We start from the raw sequence: 20,146 nt of genomic DNA, 5'->3' as shown, positions 1-20,146 counted from the left end.
TTGTACATTTCCTATAAATACTTGTACATTTCCTATAAATACTTGTACAAAAGAAAAATTTCTTACTTGTGACTATCCAAAATGGCTATTTAAAGGGAACCATGAACCATGGATTAACTCTGTTGTGATTGTGATAACAATTTGGAATTATTAGTTTATAAATATTAAGTCTGTTTTATATTTGTTGCATGTGCGCATGTGCGCTATTATATTATTACTTACTTAAATAATTTATATTTAAAATGTCCGTTAAACTATTATATATTTAAATACTTAAATAATTTATATTTATATATCTTAAGGCAACAAAGTTTTTCTCATATATAATAACTTGAATTGTTTTCTTTCAAAATTATATGAATAAAATACCAAATTAACAACCATTCTAGATTAAATATTCAAGCCTTATAAATTCTCTTTCATTAGCCTATATTACATCCTGTGCGACCATTCTAATAACCATTCTACTTTAAATATTCAAGCCTTATAATTATCTTTCTCATTAATATTTTTTATATACATATATTTTAATAGTTTTTTTTTAATATAAAGTTGAATATTTAGAGTTCATTTAAAATTTAAATAAGGAGATATTATTATAATCCGATGAGTATTATTATATATTATGCAAATAATTATACTATATAAGGGGATTTTATATAGAAAGAGAAGGACTTGTTACTTTTACTTTTTATTTTTTTTAGTTTTCTTTTAATTTTTAACTTTAATTTTATAATATTTTTACTGTATAATTTATTATTGTATAATTAATAGTTAAACTTTAAATTATATTATTGTTTCAAAATTGATATCTTTATTATTTAATCTTCTTTCTTTTTATATTTAGAAGACAAAATTCGCAAATTAACAAACTCTCACAAAATATATAGTGATATCAAACATATTTCAAATGTAGTCATAAATGAAATGGATAAAGGGCCACTTAGATTAAATAAAATATATAATAATAAAATGGACACATTTAATTTATTTTAAAATATTTTTATCAATATCAAAAAAAAATTATAATAGTTTTGTTATCAATATTTATAAGTTATTTTTATCAATAACAAACATATTTTGATTTTTGATAGATATTTAAAACATTTATAATCCTATTCCATATTTATTGTAATAAAATAATATATCCTTAATTAAAACTTATATCAGAGTTAAAAATAATCTTTGTATTTTGCTTAAAATTAGAGATATAATAGTAAAAATTTTTATATAAATTTAAAAAATTTATTACAAAAAATGTCTAGAAATATAGATAATATTTATACAAAAGTCTTTCTACTTCTAAAATTTTTTTAAAATAGAACAATATCCATCCATATTATAATTTCCCGATGTCCTCACTATGTCATCACTACGTCATGTCATCGCCACGTCATATCATCGGTACCTATTTATAAATTTTTTTTGTAGGAATAAAATATTTTGAAAATAACATCATCAACACCCAAGAAAAAGATCAATTTAAAATCAATAATCAGGCAAATTATTTTTATTAAACTTTTTTTTATTTACAGATTTCCTATTACCCTTACAACTCCTTCACTAATACTCTCACATCCTCCAATGACAAAAAAATTAACTTAATAATTGGTTGTCTCACGATTAACACTCCAGAAGATCAAATAAATATATTTATTGATCATTATAGGAACATTTTCAATTGTTAAATACCTCTCATTAAATCTTTAACTTCTCAACAACTAAACACACATGCTCCTTTTACCTTAAAACAAGAGGCTATCATAAAAGTTATAAACAGCTTCAAAAATCACAAATTCATGTCAGACAATCTTTCAAATGAACTTTTAATAAATTTCCCATTTCAACATCAAAAATTTTATTTCCAATTTTAAACAAGATTTGGTTAGCAGCAAACGTACCTCCTGAAATCTGCAAATCAATCATCATTAATTTACCTAAAATACCTTTCCCTAAATCACCAAATGGATAGGAATAACCCCTTCATCATCAATTTATAAAATTCTAATGAACTTTTTATTTAACCTAAACATTGATAATAACAGCAATGATAACATTGCATCTTTCCATAAAGGAAGAAATACAATTGAATTGATCATAGCTTTAAAAATCAAATTAGAAAAAGCAACATTTCATAAATTTAACCTATATATCATAATTAGTGACATTTCAAAAGCCTTGACTCAGTATGTCATCAATCCATCTGAAATACTCTTTTTAAATATTAAATCAGCACACATATAATCAAAATTATTATGAATATTTATGAATATAGTTTCATTAACAACAAACACAATACATTAACCTCCTTTTAAAACAAAGATATCCCTTCCCCTCATTAAATATGTATGCTATAATAATAAAGATACCAAAAATGGGTTTAAATTTCCAAACAGTGTAATTCATTACACTGGATATGTTCTCTAAAGGGTATTAATAGGATCTGACTCCTCTACAGGTTTTACTTCAATAAAAATAATAATAAGTTGTATTTATTCTATCCTTTCCTTTTCCTTTTCTACCTTTTTTCTTTACCTATCAATTTTTATAGGGTTATTAAAATGCTGATTTGAGTCGATTTACTCGATTTACAAAAATAACCCTATTATTATTCTAGACAAAATAATATTATATAAACCTCAAGATAAAATATGGGTCCAAACATTTTTGCCATCTACGAGCAAAATCTTCAGCCTTACATATTAATTTGGCTAAAATAATTGGGTTGTTTTTAAAAATCGACCTAAATCAGACTTTTAAATAATCCAACCTCCCCTCCCTTCTTTTCATTATTCCCCTTTTCTTTTCCCCAACTTTCCCCTTTTCTTTACTTTTTTCTTTCTCTTTCCCTTGCCATTCCATTTTCTTACTTTTTACCTTATCTTCTCCCTGCTCCTTTCCAGATTTTCTTTCCATTTTCCTTTTTTTTTTCCTTTATCTTTTTCTTTCCCTTTACATTTTTCTTTCTCCTTTCCCTTTAAATTTTTTCTTTCCTTTCACTTTTCTCTTTTAATCTATTTTTCTTTCACTTCCCCTTTTTCTCTATTTTTTATTTCACTTTCCATTACCCCATTTTTTTTACAATTTCGTTTATCTTTCCATTTCCCAATTCCTTTCAGTTCTGCTTCTTTCTATTTTTCTTTTCCCTATCTTCCTATCATTCTTAGAAAAGTTTCATTTAAACTGATTCTAGATCCCCATTTTCTTTTAAGAACTTGTAATTTCACATTAAAAGTTTGATCAAAAAAGGAAAAGGTTCTATAAAAAAAGGTCCGAATTTCAATTCAAAAAAGGGAAATCATTATTTTTTTAAATATTTAAAAAAATTTATATTCTCAAGGATCTTACATGAAAGAAAGCTTGCCAAAATGTATCTATAAACAATATTCATATTAATTTGCATATATACTTATTATTTTGCACATAGTAAATATTTGTATAATTTTTATTTCTCATTGTTCCTGCTCAATAAAATTAGCTATTGAAAATATACTCATTTATATTATGGCAATACATATATTAATAATATTTTTTAATATCCGTTCTTAACCCCATACCCATATTATATTTTATGATTCTTCGCCCTGGGCATAGAAAATATTTCTCAAAATTAATATAGACTTGAACCTGATTTGGGAAATTTTTTTAAAATTATCATGGGTTGGACCAGGTTTGAGAAAAAATTTCAAAATTATAATGGGCTGGGCATGGGAAAAATTAAAATTATTAGGCTCTTAGACGCTTGAAAATTTTTTAACATATAATATGGGCCAGTCATTGGCCTAAACTTTTTGGAGGCCTGGGATGGGCCTGATGAAAAAAAGGACCATGAAGATCTCTGATTACTGCATTATGATTTTTTTCAAAATTTTTGTTTAGAACTACCAAAATTATTAAGGTTTCGGGTTTAGGGAAATTTTTTCAAAATTATTGTGGGCTTGGATATGGCTTTGGATTTTTTAATATTAAATATTAGCCATAGGTAATCAATAATATTTTATAAAGAATTTTGATATGCGTCTCAAGTAAAAGTTAATTTAAATATATTTTTAATCAAAAATAGTATTAACTTAGTAATAATGGGTTAAACTTGGCCTGCTTCAAGAGAGGGGGGGGGCGGTGGGGTTGGGGTAAAAAGTATAAAAATTGGATATGGTTTTTAAATAAAAGATAAATTGGATATGGTTTTTAAATAAAAGATAACATCAATCGTAAGAAAACGAATAAAATTCTCATTTCCCGTCATTTTTGACGGGTTATCTATTAGTGCTAATAATTATAATAATATATCATTTATAATTGAGGCAAATTTGTATTAAAAAATTAATACCTCATTTATATTAACAAATTGATCTGATTAATAATAAACCAATACATTGACTAAAAATATAAATAACTCAAGTGCCACATATATGTAATTTAATATAAAAAAAATATTTACAAAAACACCAAAATTAAACATTAAAAACATGATATAATAATTTTATTGATTTATCATTCCAAATATTCGATTATTCAATTTAATTTGATTCTATTCTATACATTATTCCGTATTCTATATATTATTCCGAATTCCATATATTATTCTATTAATTCTAATATCCAAATTGATCAATTATTATTCCTAATTATTCATAACTAATTGATGATAATAACACTAATAATCATTTAAAATACTTTCAATACTAGAACCAGCTGGTTTTTACAGATGAAGCGATAAATTCTTAGATGGGATTACTCAAATGCTATGAAAGAGTGGGTAATTACTAGTTTGGGGTTATTCATGTATTACTCAACTGGGATTCCTTCAACCAAGCCTTCAATATTCTAAATCAAAATGAATAACAAAAATTCCAAATGTTTTCATACTAATCATATTCGCCATTTTTAACAAACTCACTCAATCATTCGTCAAAAATCTAGGTTCTGAAATATGTAAACTCAGAGGATCCGAGAAAGTTTTATCCTCCGACAAAGGCTGGTTCTAGCTATTCTAAAAGCAAATTACATTAGCTGTCTCCCCGAAAGATTTTTAATATTTTTTTTAGATAATTAGGGTGAGTACAAAATAAAATCTTTTTTACAAAAAAATGAATATCGCATTTATACATTATACGTCCAAAATCAAATTCAATAATAAATATATTTTTTTTAAATTAAATTTTGATTTTGGACGTACTCGTAGTTATAAAAAAAAAATAATATTAGTTTTTATAAATGCCTTTTTTTAAAAAACACAATACATATTTTTTAAATTTACACATATAATTTTTTCAATATATTTTGTTAAAATTGGTAGAAACTAAAATAAGATTAATGAAAAATTCATTAATAAAATAAAGATTAAATTATTTAATAAAATAAAGATTAAATTATTTAATAAAATAAAGATTAAATTATTTAATAAAATAAAGATTAAATTATTTAATAAAATAAAGATTAAATTATTTAATAAAATTAAATCAATAATAAAATATTGGTTATAATTATTAATATAATTAAGATTAAATAAATTAAAAAATATTAGATATTTATTATTTACGTCTTGGGCCTGGGAAGTTATGGCCTGAGTCAGAAATGGAGATAAATAAGTGTGCATAAATTGAACGTTTCAAAACGCAAATTAAAAAAAAAACGTAAGCGCAGCTATTTGAATTGAAATATTAACTTTTATTTTTTCAATATGAAACGTCTACATTCTAAACAAAAAAAGCTTGCCCTATATTTAATTAGCAAATCATTTTGTAATAACATAATTTCATAAGAAAATTATTTTACTTTTTAGAAGATGTTGTATCCATGCTATCACTTCAATATTCAACATAATAATATATAGTCACAAAGGAAGCACTGGGGGCAGCGGATCTGTAGATTTAGGATCTAATAATTCCATATCTTTTGTCAACAGAATAATATCATATGCTGACGACATAGTTGTAATCTCCAAGAGTATAGATGAAACCAAAAATTTGTTATACCTACTAGAGATCCTAAGTCAAAGAGTTGGACTTGAAATAAATTTCAAAAAAACTTTTATTCTCCCCTCCCCAAATGTTCCACCGCTAGATAATCTTACATTTGGAGGAAATACAATTAAGGTTGTGAACAAAATTAAGTACTTAGGTATAAAACTAGATAACTAAGGCAGTGGAAAAGAGGAAATGATGATCAGAATACAAAAGGCGAGGGGTGCTTTCTATAAGTACATGAAAGTTTGGAAAACCAAAGAGATCTGGGTATTTACCAGATTGAGGTTATTCAACTCGACGATAGTTCCTATTTTATTATATGGAGGTGATATTTGGGAAGCAAATAAGACAGAAATGAGACGACTACAATATTTATAAATAATTGTCTACTAACAATAAATGGAATTTTTTATCCAAAAGTTATCTCAAACTCTAATCTTTGGAAAAAGTCAAATCACACGCCGATAAACATAACTATAAAAAAACGCCGGATCCAGTTCCTAGCCCATATAATAAGGAACTCCGTTCATAATCTAGCCCACGATGCCATAGAATTGTTGTGCACATATAAAGGAAAATAATATACAAAATACAAATCCTTATGGTAGTATAAAACCATAAAAGATAATTCATAAAACTAAATAATAGCAAAAGATCCATCAAAAAGCTTTTTCGCATCAAAGAAAGTTACCTCAAATGAATGCGTACTTCGAATTTCTTTGCTCATATATCATTATCTAAATGTTTCCTATCTCAACAATTATTCAACTCATCATTATCTAATGTTTCCTATCTCAAAAATTATTCAACTCCTTTTGGAAGTATTCTTTTAAATTTCCTTACTAAAACCAGTGCTAATATAGTAAAATTTTCAAATTAAAAATGATCCTCCGCCCACCCTAAAGTAATTAAATAATATTGTAGTTCTCAGGTGTAGGCTCTTTTTCTGCCCCACTCCTTTTTTAAATAAGTCTATAGAGGTTTATGCAACATTTTTCGAAATGTTGCGCCTAAATTTAAAACGTTTAAACACATGATATTTGGTTTTTTTAATAATAATTTAAAATGCAAGACGAATGTTTCCAATTTAAACGAATGCATTATTTGCTTTTTGAAACGCTGCGTTGAAATGTTGACTTTGTGCGCACTATAACAAATGCTAATGTATCACAAATAGTGGAAAATCAAGAGTTCAAAAATTAAATAGAACATAGATTAGGGCAGAGGATTGGTAAATTTTAAAAAATATGATCAATATTATATATTGCAATGGTATATTAATTTATGTGTTAAGTGGCTTATTTATTTTAACGGTGACTTCTTGCAAAAAGAAGAAAAAGATGAAATGATATATATTTTATATTAATATCTTAAATAATCAGTAACGAAGGAGAGAAGAATAATGTAAGAAATAAAGATTGGCAAGCTTCAAAATTTATAATAAATAGGATTGAAAATTTGATTTAAACAATAAGAATCGTTTACTACGAATCTTTCTTTCGACGGTTATGCAAAATAATAAGAAATAAATTATAGAAAGTAAAATTAGAAAAATATTAAAAATAATATGCCCAAAACATATTCGAAATGAAGCAATAGTTATAATGCACAGAACCTGGTGACTCAATATGAGGTTCTGGTAATAAAAGTGCTAATATTAACTATGGGTATAATCAAAGTATGCTTTAAAGAAATCCCCGCGGCATGGGAAAATCAGATATGCCTCAAAATATAAATAGAGGTCTCATAACATAAGAATTGCTGCCATTTATATTGAGGAGGGGAGGGGTGAGATTTTGATGAAATCTTATATTTCACATTCGTATGCTACAGTAGGGCTGAAAAACTAGTCTATACTTAGCATTTCATTATGACTATATAATATAGTGACACTATTAAAAAGAATATAGTATAATAGATTTTAAATAACACATTTAATATAATGATAACATTAAATATTATGATAGATTTATATATAATATAAAATAATATTGAAAAAAATGTTACAAAATTAAATAAAATAATTAACTAACATAGATTTGTAACATGTTATTTATCACGTATATAATTGCACATAAATTTAATCTATTAACTAGTTTTGTTGAAAGAGATAAACATAACATACTATTATATAATTTATAATTATTCCACCAAAGAAGAAATATTCCATACCTAATAAAATAAAGATTAAAATTTAATAATTAAATCAATGCGATTAGATTATTACAGAGTTTTAATTGCACATCGATCAATTTGATAAAAAGAGCCATTTTAAAAAGACAAAATTACCCCCTTTAAAAATTATCATTAATGATATAAAAAACAAAATTTTAAATGTTAGTTTAAAGTAAATAGATAGATGGGATAATTCGACAAAATTGTAATTAGAACCACAGGAATCGATTATACTTAAATACTTTAATTATTTTATCTCCACCAGAAGTCACCAAGATCTTCAAACCTTCATTCATATCCATGGCGAGGAGAGGGTGATGCGTGTTAAAAGAATGAGACCATTTAATATCTTTAGAGACTATATTTTGGCTTTAAATTAAAAAAAACAATACAATGATTAAGATAACATAGACTCGAGAGATGCGTTTAACAAAACACGGATAGTAAAAGCTTTGGGTTCGAACTTAGATTAGAGCAGTTTTTTAAAAAAGATTATAATAAAAAGAAATAATGATAGAAAAAGGTGAATAAATCGTTAATCTTTTCATTCCAGGTGATAAAATTTGCGAAATATGGTGAAAATGTTACGAAATTTTCAAAATTCATATCGGGCCAAAATATTCCATTAAAAAATCGATGCCTGATTTGAAAATAAATTTTTTTAAAATGAGCTAGGATTGAAAATAAATTTTTTTAAAATAAGCTAGGTTTGAAAATAAATTTTTTTATAAATCTGGGCGGGTCTGAAATTTCGTCCTCTCATGTGTATTTTATATTTTTTTCATTGTTTGCCCAGAAGCCCATTTAAAATATAAGATGTTTATCCTTAAAAGTAGGGATCCATCAAACCCAAGCGTCATCACCAATTGTATTCGTGAAATGTTAAAGAAAAATTTGATGATTTATTAACCTTTTTTAATCATGATACCTTTTTAGGCATAAGACACTGTTAAAACATGCCCGGAGTGGTAGCTCAAATTGTAAAGCTTGAATTAGACGGTATTTAATTTCGCATAATTTTTTTTACCTCAAAGATGAAATACCACTGATGGATCCATTGACAATTTCATTTTTTCCTATATTTATATCGGATATTGATGTTTGAGGAAGATTGGAATGCGTGAAACATGAGCTACAAACCCTAACAGGTATTTCATAGCCTAGATGTGGTAATATAGTCAATTCATTGCAGCAATCGTTGCATAAAGCCCTACCACATTGCCTGCAATGATGCTTTATTTGATATTATAAAAGGGTATACTAGGAAAAGTTATATTTTATAAAAACAACTCTAATAAGTATCAAAATAATGTTTATATTTTTTCATTATCATGTAGAAAGGAGTTATGAATGGATGTATAAGAAGTGCGTAACAGGTCAAAATATCCAGTGCATAAAAATGTGATTTTTTTGTTTAAAATACTAAAAATTTATTTCTAATTTTAACATAAAAAAATATACCAATTTTTACCTAAGAATAAAAATAACTGAATAATATTTTTCGCTAATTCACTAAACATAAGAAACTAATTTTAAAAGTTTTAAGTTAAAATAAACTAGTTTACTTTAGTATCATTGCTTGCTTTTATCATATTAGGGGCGTGGATGCCATTTCGTAAACAATCCTAATATAGTCTTGATTAGTGTTGTTAAACGGTTCAATTTGAGCCGATTTTTAAATACGGCTAACTCAATATTTTCATAAGCCTCGAAATTTCACTAATAAATGTCCAAATGTTTGTGCTATCGAGCAAAGTGGTTAGGCTTGCGTAATATTTTTCTGGATGAAATATCGAGTTAGACGTTTTTAAAAATCGGCTCAAATCGAACCATTTAACAACACTAGTATTGATAATCATAGGGTCCCAACTTCACTAAAATCAATTTTATAAGAAGGAAGCTATTTCAAAAAAAAACCATAATTTTTTGGCGAAAACTATAAGATATTTCGCCATTTTTTTATAGATAGTCATTTTATTTTTATAACAAATCTATTTTTTAAAATTTTATTATAATGCTATAATTTTGAAAAAATGAAAAGAAGTGATTTGAGAATAAATTAAAATTATTCGTGATTTATTCGTAAATTTTAGAAAATATTCCAATAATTTGTTAAATTTTAGAATTATTTGCAAATTTTAAGTAATTAAGTTTTTTGAAGCCACTCTTTTTATTTTTTCTTGAACCATTTATTTTTTTGATTGTGATATGAGACTTCTTGTTTAAAATTTCCTTAAAACATGTAAATTGTATTAGAGCTCGTTTGCATCTTGTGAGCATCTATTTTTATAGATATTGATTACCAAAAAAAGTCTCTAAAAAAGAAACAATTTATGCTTTTTTTAAAGAAATTTATTTAATTGAATTATTCGTTATTCATATGAAATCGAACAATACAATTGTTCGATTAGAAATTTATAAATCGAATAGGAACATTTCAGTATTTGATAAACTCTAAAAAACAGACTGTGCTTAAAATATCATAAATTATTTTATGTTGGACGCACTCAGAATCAAAAAGTCTCATATTAGAGCTGCACCGATATTTAGATTGGCAGCTAAATTTTTATGCGCAAACATCACGGAATATCTATATAACATTAAAATTTGTTATAAAACAAAATTATTATAAGTAGGCGTCAGAATTGGCCGATCAAAAATTTGTTCTAGATAGGATCGGCAAAAAATTGGAAAACCGTCCAAAGATAGGCTCATTTCATTTGCCGATACTGACTCTTTCTTAAAATATTTTTGTTTGTAAAATTACTTTAAAGTTTTGTTAACATTCCAAGATGGTTTAGTGACAATTCCGAGATACATACATTTATAATCATATCATTTTAATATCAGCACAGCCATATATAATAGAATTAATTATATTCCTTAAAGGTTCTATTTTTGACAAATTATATATGAGGAAAATCGAGCATAAATTTTCCAAATATGTGATGGAGGGAATAAAAAAAATATATGGTGTATCGAGAGGTGTAACCAGGGGGGGGGGCTAAAAATCTTCTTTGTAGATTTAGAGGTACTCTTAAATAATTAATATTATCTTAATCTAAAAATTATACTCTTACACTAGTCCCCAAGTATATCATTATAGAAAGTGTTTTTCTTTGAAAAATGACCACAGTCAGTCACAAGAAGAGCTATTGAAGACTTGATTCTTGTAAGAGTTTTAGAGAGCTCAAAGATCTTTGAAAATACACATATTAAGATAAAAAAATTATAAAAATATCGGTTTACAATATTTTTTAGATTTTGCGTATCCAATAAGCTCTTGGGAAATGCTTATTGTCTTGTGACACGCTTGATTAAAATGCTTTTTTTCAGCAAAAGCATTTTAAAAAGATGCAACATGCCAAAAAAATGCTCTCTAATAAAATGTATGGGTGGGAGTGGGACATATAAACCTTAGGAAAATTTACGCCTATGTTGTATGGAACAATGTGTAAAATTGTTAAGATAAATTCAGATAAAGGAGTAGAGTAAGGTTAAGAACAAAATATAGAGATGATGGGGAAGGGGAAGTGAAAGATACAATTTAATATATAAGGAAATAAAAATGTGGCAGACTTTAAGTGGCTAAAGTGGGTGAAGAATTAATACATAATTTAGGTCAGAATATTGGCATTTAAAAATAATAATAATTAATTTAAATGATTAGAAAAATTTATTTTTTAAATACCTATAATTTATTTAATCAAGTTTAAGCATAGCTATTTTAAGTATTTATAACTGGAAAAATTATCAAAGGTGCCATCTTTTCTGTAGTCAACACTATTATATCCTGAATTTCTTCTAAATGATTTTTTAAAATTAAATTTTAAATTTTATCCACGCGTTAAAAATAATGCTTTATCCTTTATAATATTAATATTTAAAACATTGGATTAAAAAAAAGTAAGAACTATATTTTATATAGTTATATGAAAAACATATTCCAAGTAAATTTGTAGAGGTTTTTCTTGTTGAATATATATAGGTGGAAGTGGATCCCCCAAGAACAATATTTCCAAAATTAATTCTTTTTTTGATTGGTAAAACAGATTAAGAAATTAATAAATAATAATCGTAATCACAAGCTAAATATATGAGCAAACAAGATATTGGTTGTGTATCTATATTTTAGACCAAAGTGGAGTTAGAACCCTGAATAATCAAGCTGCTTTAAAAATAATAAGAATTGTATAAAAATAAACCTGTCTAACTCCGATAATTTTCCCCTCGATCATGGATTTGAAATTCCAAAAAAAGGGTATTTTACAATTTTCGCAAAAATCGTTTTCACGCCAAGATACCGGCTAAAATTGGTAATAGTTATTTTTTTAAAATCAAATGTTTACATTTTTATTCATAATAAAAACATCTAACTATTTTTAAGATTTAAAAAAAAGGATCGTTTACTTTTATGTTTCTTATTTTAACGATATCTTAAATCTTAACTATATCGATTTTTGGTTAGGCCATATCAAAGCAAACTATAAATATATTTATATAGATATAAATTAATAAGCGGAAAAATAGTCCTAAAAAACCCTAGAAAAAAATCTAGAAATGATAAAAGTAAAATCAAGCAAAATTATTTATTTACTGATTCTTGATCCAAACAGAAGCCTGATTTGGGATAGAGTGAAAACAGTATCCATTATTTAGTATAATTTCATTTTTTCTTATATTTTTGATATACTTTATTAGGTCCCCAATGTTACAATTTAAAAAAAAATATTTTAGGGAAACAAACGCACAGTTCTAAAATTGGTTCTATATATTTTTAAATGTTTTTAATCTACAAACATTTTTTATAATATATCGCCTGACAAATGAATCTCATTTTTAGTTTTTATTGTTGTTAAAAAAAATTCTGCAGACTTGTTAACGATACTATTGAAATGTAACGACACAGATACAAATATAGTTTTCCTAAATGTATTCGATACGATACATTAATTTATCGATACTTTTTGTGATATACTTAATTACTAATTAATAAATACATTAATAATAATTATAGTAATGCATATTTCATAAAATAATTACAAATTAACATCAATATCAATTATTTGATCAATAAGATATTTCAAAGTTTTTTCACGGGAAAGACATCCTTTCCTATCAGTAAAAACATTTTTAACAACACTGAATAAGTGTTCACCAGGTTTGCTGGAAGGAATGGTGGTGTTTTATTTTATAAATAATTGTTTAATATTAGGAAAATTAATAAAAATGGAGAATCTTTACACTATGTACTGAAAAAATTATCAAGATTTTGCTTTAAAATTAATTATTTTAATCATAATTTTTAATTAATATTTATTTAAAATGTAAAATAACTCTGATTAATTAATTTAATAAAAAAAAATTAAATATTTTTTTAAAAATTCAAGCTGTAAATATATAAAAATATCGATTTTTCGATATTGATACAAAAAATATATTGGGCTAAGTTGATACTTTCAAATTGCAAAAGTGTAGTTGATATTGTTCGATATGTGAAAATTCTTTGGGATAGAGTATCGTAATACTTTAACAAATAAAGATGGCAGTATTAATTTACGAGGTTTGAGTGATATGAATGAGGTGGGGTAGTATACAATGAATTTTAAATAATGCATTTATTATACTATGTGATTGGAATCAGTAAGGTTTTTTTTTGAATATTTTTTCTCTTCCGGAAATCTTATAAATTATACATGGTAGTTTTAAATATAATACATATACCTATAATACTTTAAAATATAGAAAAATTATAGAAATTAATAGAAATAGTAAGCGAATAAAATTTTAAACGCAGAAACGTTAGAATTATCCAATTCTTTGTAAATAATAGTTAGATTTTTGGCTTGCTATTTTAAAATCATGCCCCCGAAGGTTCTGGTATGGCTTTAGCCTAAGTTGTAAAACTCTACACCCTATTTCTAAACATTTTACTCTTTCTCAAATTCGCTCAATTAAAAAAAAACATAACCTCTTTACGAGGAACCGTCATATTCCAGGCTATGATGTTTCCATCCATACTAGAAGACAAACAATAATTGCCTTTAGAAGAAACAATAATTTTGCTAATTTTCTGCCTATTTTTTTTATATAAAGATAAATATATTTAAAACAATTATATATTACAAATGATATTATTTAATATAATCTGCATATAGCAGTGTTGTCAAAAGTTACCTTTGAAAGGTAACTTGTTATAGTTACTAGATACATTCTTAAAAAGATTAGTTATTTTTTCGCAAAAATGCAATTATTTACGTTCACTATAAACCTCCGATTATAAAGTGACTATGATGGTAACTTTAGAGGTTTAGCCTTATTTAAAAAAAATTAAGCTTCAATAATGAATGTTTTGAAATTACGTGTGTCCCTCGAGTTGTATTATTTTCCCGTTGTTTCCCCCTATGTCCCATATAAGAATAATTCCTTCGTTACTACCCGAATATAGTTTCATACGAATAGGATCCCAAGTGATTTGTGTTACCTCACCTGAATAAATAAAAAATAAATAAAAATCAAGCATCAAACTAAAAATTAAGGGGGGGGGGTAGTTCTATACTTTAAAATACCATTATATTATAGATAGATGACAATTAAACTCAACAACAAAAATAAATCAATGCATATATGATTGCATCCTATATTAGAATTCATTAGAAAATATGAAAAATTGTTTGAACTAATAATCAACTCACCTCCCCCCCCCCCTCATCTCTCCAAAAAATTTGCATTTTTGATTTTCTCATTAATGCTTTCTGGTAAAAATTAATATACTAATTTTATGAAAACTGGCAGGAAAATAACAGTTTTACGTTTCATTTTTAATGTTCCTTCTCAACAAATAGTGCTTTTGTTTTGCTTTGAGTTAATAATAACAAATTGGCTTTGGTTTACAGTCGAAAACCTAAATTTAAGCGGGTTTTAAGAAACGGCAAAGAGTTAAGCTCATTATTATATAGGTAACATTTACCCCATGAAGTTTTTATTTTTTTATATTGGTAATTTATTTTGGAACTTCATATTCATTTTTATTAATAAGGATTAGCTAAACAGGACATGGCTAATAATCTTGTCTCATAATGGAGAGGTTGAAGAATTTATTAGGATTAGCTAAAATCACGATTTTTTAAAAATAAAAATTCCAATTTATAAAATTATTTGCAATATTTTTGATTTAAATTAAATATTATAATTTTGAGGAATAAGCCTAAGAGGAAAATAACTCACAATACAAGGTGATTAATTGAGGATATATTTAAAAAAATTAAATTATGTTTTCCTGCAAAATTTATGAACAAATTTGTTAAATTAGTAATAGTGAATTGTTTACAAAGTATTTTATCAGTTACCAATATATAAAAAAATGATAAATTGAATATAAATGATAACAATGTTAGAATATTTTAATAATAATTATTTATAAACTGCATATGAATTTTATTCAAAAAATATAAAATAGAACTTATGATATTAAATTAACAAATTATCTTAAAGAGATGACAATCGGTGTAAAAATATAATTTGTGAATTTGGAATATTTCATTGTTTTTTTTTCTCGGCTATATCAACCGGATTAGAATTTAAATTTTTTGGGAAAGAAGATACGCATGTGAAGTCCCAAATTAAGGATTTCCCTAAAGACCAAGGCACGGAAGTTAAACCATCTGGTCTTAAGCCATCATCTAACGATAAATTTGTAGGCTCCAGGATGTTTGGTATTCGGGCCCTGGTAAGAGAACGGCTAATAGCTAAATTAATTGCTGCATGCCTTGCATGCCTGCCTTGACTATATATACAATTTAGACCATGTCTCCCTTTGGAGTCAACTAATGTTTTACATTTGATGCATGTATGTGGTTGAACAATGTTACATCCAAGTCGATGGCCTATGGCAACTCTTAATTGTTCATCTGATAAGAGGTTACCTAGGTTACGACTTGGTAATGCTTCCAACCATTCATAACCACTAGTACAGTCAGCATTCTGTAATAGTTGAATATACTCCAAAGGGGGGTTTGATGAGATTATTTTAAAAATTTTTTTAATTAAAGGTTCGAAAAGAGATTGGTGTGTTAAGATCGTGGGTAAGACAGCTTCAGGTGGAGCTAAAGATGTCCAGGCTGTCAAGGCTGAGTTTAAAAGGTTATCTTTAGGAGATATAAAAGAAGATATCATGGCGTTATTCATCAAACGCGATGCCAAAAATGAGGAAAAAGATAGAAGGTTTAAAGGATATAAATCTAAACCACCCATTTTCGAGGGTAATTGTGAGAAACCCCAATTAAAATCTTCCAATTTAATATTTAAAATATTTTCTAATAAACTTCTAAAAAATTCATGAACACGATTAATAATTTCATTATTTAAAAAAAGGAAGAAGATCTAAAAATATGTACTATCTTTGGTAAAAATAAATATTTTTTTAAAAGAAAAAAGCTCTGGTGTGAAGGAATTTCGTTTAAAATAGTTTCGAGTCCTGATAAGCCTTCGAAAAATTTTTCCACGAACACCTCACAGTTGGAAAAACTGCTTAAAGGTGAACCTAGAAGATTAATTTCACTTTTTTTGATGATTTTAAACCCTTGGACTTTGAGAGTATTTGAATTTAAAAAGCATATTTCCGATTTAGCTTTATTTAGAGTAAGGCCTATGTTTAGAGAATTTTTCTCTATATAATCTATCGCTGCAAGAATATTTTTAGAAGGTCCGCAAATGGTACCATCATCTAGATACCATATGTTTAAATCTAAATTAAAAGAGGATTTTAGACAATGAACTAGGTTATGTATACCTAAACTAAAGATCAGAGGGCCCAAAGGGTCTCCTTGTTGAATACCCTCGTCAGAAGGAATTGTATATTCCCCGAATTTGAGAGGGGTTCTACAGCCATAAGACTGTTCAATAAATCTTGCATAAACTGGGAATTTTTCATAAAAAATGTTTAAAAATGTTTTTCTGGATAAAGAATTAAAAGCATTTTTAAAATCAAGCTTACAGACTACGGCGTCTGGAGGAGGATCTTCGATATATATGCGAAGAGAGTGAGCGGCTATTTCGCATCCCCCTTTAGTACCAAAGCCTAGTTGATATGTTTGGAACATTTTTGAAGCATCAGGTTTGATGCGCTCAACGATTATCTTAGCTAATAGTCTCCTAAAAAAAGACCCTATTGCGATTGGCCGAACTCCACCATCAGGCTTAGTAAAAGCAATTAATCTTGCGCCAAAAAGGATTTGGTGAATTTGACTGGGTAAATCATTGTTCAATATATTTTCACTAAGTATTACCAATGAATTTACAAATGTATCTTTATGAGGATTTTTAGGGTTAATTAAAAATTGGAAATAAGAGGGGCGAAAACCGTCAATTCCCCCTGCAGAGTTTTTATTAAAAGATAAAATTGTTTTAATAAGTTCTTCTTTACCTATTTCGATTAAATTAGATTTTATAGGGATGGGAAGATCTTCAGGAAAAGCCTGAGGGTGCAATTCTTTTAGTAAAGTAAAAGTATGTTCATCAAATGGAGCCAATTTATCATTAGATGAGGCTAATTTAAGAGCTCCACATACGTTCCCTTGGTCTATTTTTTTTGATATAATCTTACATTTATGGGAAAAATTAGATGTTGCCCTTACATCAGGAACGTAATTTTCCATTTCTAAATCATAGAAATGGTCTATTTTATATTTTATATATTCATGTAAAATAGTTTTTTTATTTTTATCTGTAGGTTTAATTAAGACTTTAAAAGGAAAGGTAAGGTTAAAAGATTCTCCCAAGCTTTAAGGGAATTTAAATTTGAATTAACTTCCATAATAAGTGTTGTTAAAAAATTAGAAATTAAAGACCTTGATTTAAGGGGTAGGTGGATTAAGGTTGGTGGCTTTTCCCACTTTAAAAAATTATCATAAAAATCAGGATAAAAATTTTGGATTACAATGGGGGTTGTTTCAATTTTGTTGTATAAAATTTCATTTGAAGGGGGTTTACCAGAGTTTATACATGGTTTAGACCTGGGCCCATGTTTATAAAAACAAATAGCTTGGGTCAAGGTTATATTTCTATGGCAGGCATTACAAATGCTTGACATACCCATTTTAGAAGAATAAAAAAAAGGAGAAGAGGGTAGGGGGTATGTATGAATGAGTGATTTTTCAAAAAAAAAAGTTATTTATTTTTAAAAAAAAATTTATATAAATAAAAGTTAAATTAAAATTAAAAATTTAAATTTTGTTGTATTAAGAATAATTGAGTAATGTTTAAATAAAAATTTATATTTAAAAAAAAAAAATATATATATAATACAAACTAACTTAAAATCTATATTTTAGGAAAAATATGTATTAAAATGTATCTTCTTTCCCAAAAAATTTAAATTCTAATCCGGTTGATATAGCCGAGAAAAAAAAAAATGAAATATTCCAAATTCACAAATTATATTTTTACACCGATTGTCATCTCTTCCCTTGGACATATGCCAAGTGGAACTTTAAAGTTTTTAAAAAATATAGGGGATAAGATAAGAGCCCTTACATCAGACCCTAAAGAATCTTATTTCTTAAAACAAAACTTCCAAATCATAATTTTAAAATATAACTACACATGTTTTTTGGGAACTTGTAGTCCCACCTCGGTTTTTATATAATATTTTATTTAATTTATTTTATTTTATATAATTTTAATTTAGTATTTTAACGCTATGTATTATTATACAGTTATCATTATCATGTTAGAATAGAATATTATTCATTTTTTTTAATTATCTTAAAGCTTACAACTACTTTATAAAATTAATATGGGCAGGATGGAAGACTGTAAAATTTTTTTTTGATGGGTTAGATAAAAAAAATTGAGGTCAGCCAAACAATTCAGGCCAACTAATTTAAACCATATGATATAGTGGCTACTTTAAAAAAAATTAAATTTAGCAAATTTATCAAGGATATTTTTATAATATATGTTTTAAAATAATTAATTTGGGCTATGATGCAGAACTAAGATTACAATATTTATGATATTATATTCAACATTAAAATGAATTTTTTTTTATAATATATAACTTGTATGCTCTTTTAAAACAGTCAAAGGTTTGTAACCATGTAAATCTTCAATTTTAATCAAATGGATATCTCCACCTGAGTCACCTATAAATATCAATTTAGCTGCAGAGTCAAAAGTATATATATTGTATGAAGTTAAGGTTAATAATTATATGAATTTTAATAGAAAAAAAGGCAATATATTAATAAATATTGATAAAAAAAGGATATTCTAAAGCAGTTATAATTTTGTGGTTTATTATGCTTCCAAGTGTTAATCCAGTAGTAGTATTATGCCAAAATAAAATTTTATCTTGCCCTCCTGTTAATAGTATATTATTCATTGCTGAATAAAATATGCATAATATTGCTGATTTATGTCCTAAAGATAATGTTTTCATATAAACAAATTGTAACTAACCATTATAATTTCTAATGTGGGTTAGATTTGTCATATTTTGGGATAATTTGTATTCCTTAAAAACGAGAATATATAATATCAATTATATATAATACTGCAACAAGTCCCATAGATAGACCAATAAAACATTTATATGCTGAATCATAAAATTCAAATGAAGATATTTGAGCTTTATTTCAATATAAGTTTATAAATAAAATATATATACTTACATAATACTGATTGGCAAAGAAGAAGTTTGAATTGCTCTGATTGTTTATCATATTCACCCCAAACTCGTATATAGCTAAAGCCATTATTAAATATGTGTAATAATTATATACTTATCATCACCAATACCAACTAATCCCCCAGATATAATTTTTATAAATCTTACATATTCGAGTATCCTACAAATTTTTGATTCAAGTATCAGATTAAATTTTAAATTAAAATAATCATCTTTATTTGACATAGTTTGGAATTTACATTGGTTAATAATATGCAAAATATCGAAACATCAGGAAAACCGATATGAATAGCCAAGCTAATAATATAATTTT

At 26.0% G+C, this 20,146-nt stretch overlaps 1 protein-coding gene across 5 annotated transcripts; it reads right to left on the bottom strand.

Moving 5' to 3' along the window:
* Positions 1-1,279: 1,279 nt before the first annotated feature.
* On the bottom strand, positions 1,280-20,105 carry LOC135924923 (WD repeat and FYVE domain-containing protein 2-like). Of its 5 annotated transcripts, none has more exons than XM_065460058.1 (12): positions 19,928-20,103; positions 19,817-19,890; positions 19,700-19,773; positions 19,605-19,659; positions 19,415-19,565; positions 19,205-19,320; positions 14,507-14,633; positions 14,116-14,221; positions 12,350-12,451; positions 9,172-9,377; positions 8,387-8,513; positions 1,280-1,408 (listed from the first exon to the last, which is right to left on the bottom strand). In XM_065460058.1, exons 1-12 carry the CDS (start codon positions 20,056-20,058, stop codon positions 1,394-1,396), a joined length of 1,284 nt encoding a protein of 427 aa, XP_065316130.1. In that variant the 5' UTR covers positions 20,059-20,103; the 3' UTR covers positions 1,280-1,393. The 5 variants fall into 5 exon arrangements, with proteins under 5 accessions (XP_065316130.1, XP_065316131.1, XP_065316129.1 ...); XM_065460059.1 differs by having other exon boundaries at positions 1,368-1,408; positions 8,431-8,513; positions 19,928-20,105; XM_065460057.1 differs by lacking the exon at positions 1,280-1,408 and adding an exon at positions 8,011-8,141 and having other exon boundaries at positions 19,928-20,101.
* Positions 20,106-20,146: the final 41 nt, after the last annotated feature.

The sequence above is a fragment of the Gordionus sp. m RMFG-2023 genome, chromosome 2 (genome assembly GCF_954871325.1).
Source record: "Gordionus sp. m RMFG-2023 chromosome 2, tfGorSpeb1-WG-v2, whole genome shotgun sequence".
NCBI lineage: Eukaryota > Metazoa > Nematomorpha > Gordioida > Chordodea > Parachordodidae > Gordionus > Gordionus sp. m RMFG-2023.
This window is presented reverse-complemented; position numbering and strand designations above follow the sequence as displayed.

What these genes read in the sequence shown, in the direction of transcription:
- LOC135924923 (XM_065460056.1), bottom strand. Translation starts at nt 20,058, where the DNA reads ATGTCAAATAAAGATGATTATTTTAATTTAAAATTTAATCTGATACTT. An exon ending in AGTGGTATTTCATCTTTGAG is followed by an intron (nt 8,514 to 9,171) that starts GTAAAAAAAATT and finishes TTTAATTTAAAG; the next exon opens with CCAAAATATAGTCTCTAAAG. An exon ending in CGCCATGGATATGAATGAAG is followed by an intron (nt 8,142 to 8,430) that starts GTTTGAAGATCT and finishes TTATTTTATTAG; the next exon opens with GTATGGAATATTTCTTCTTT.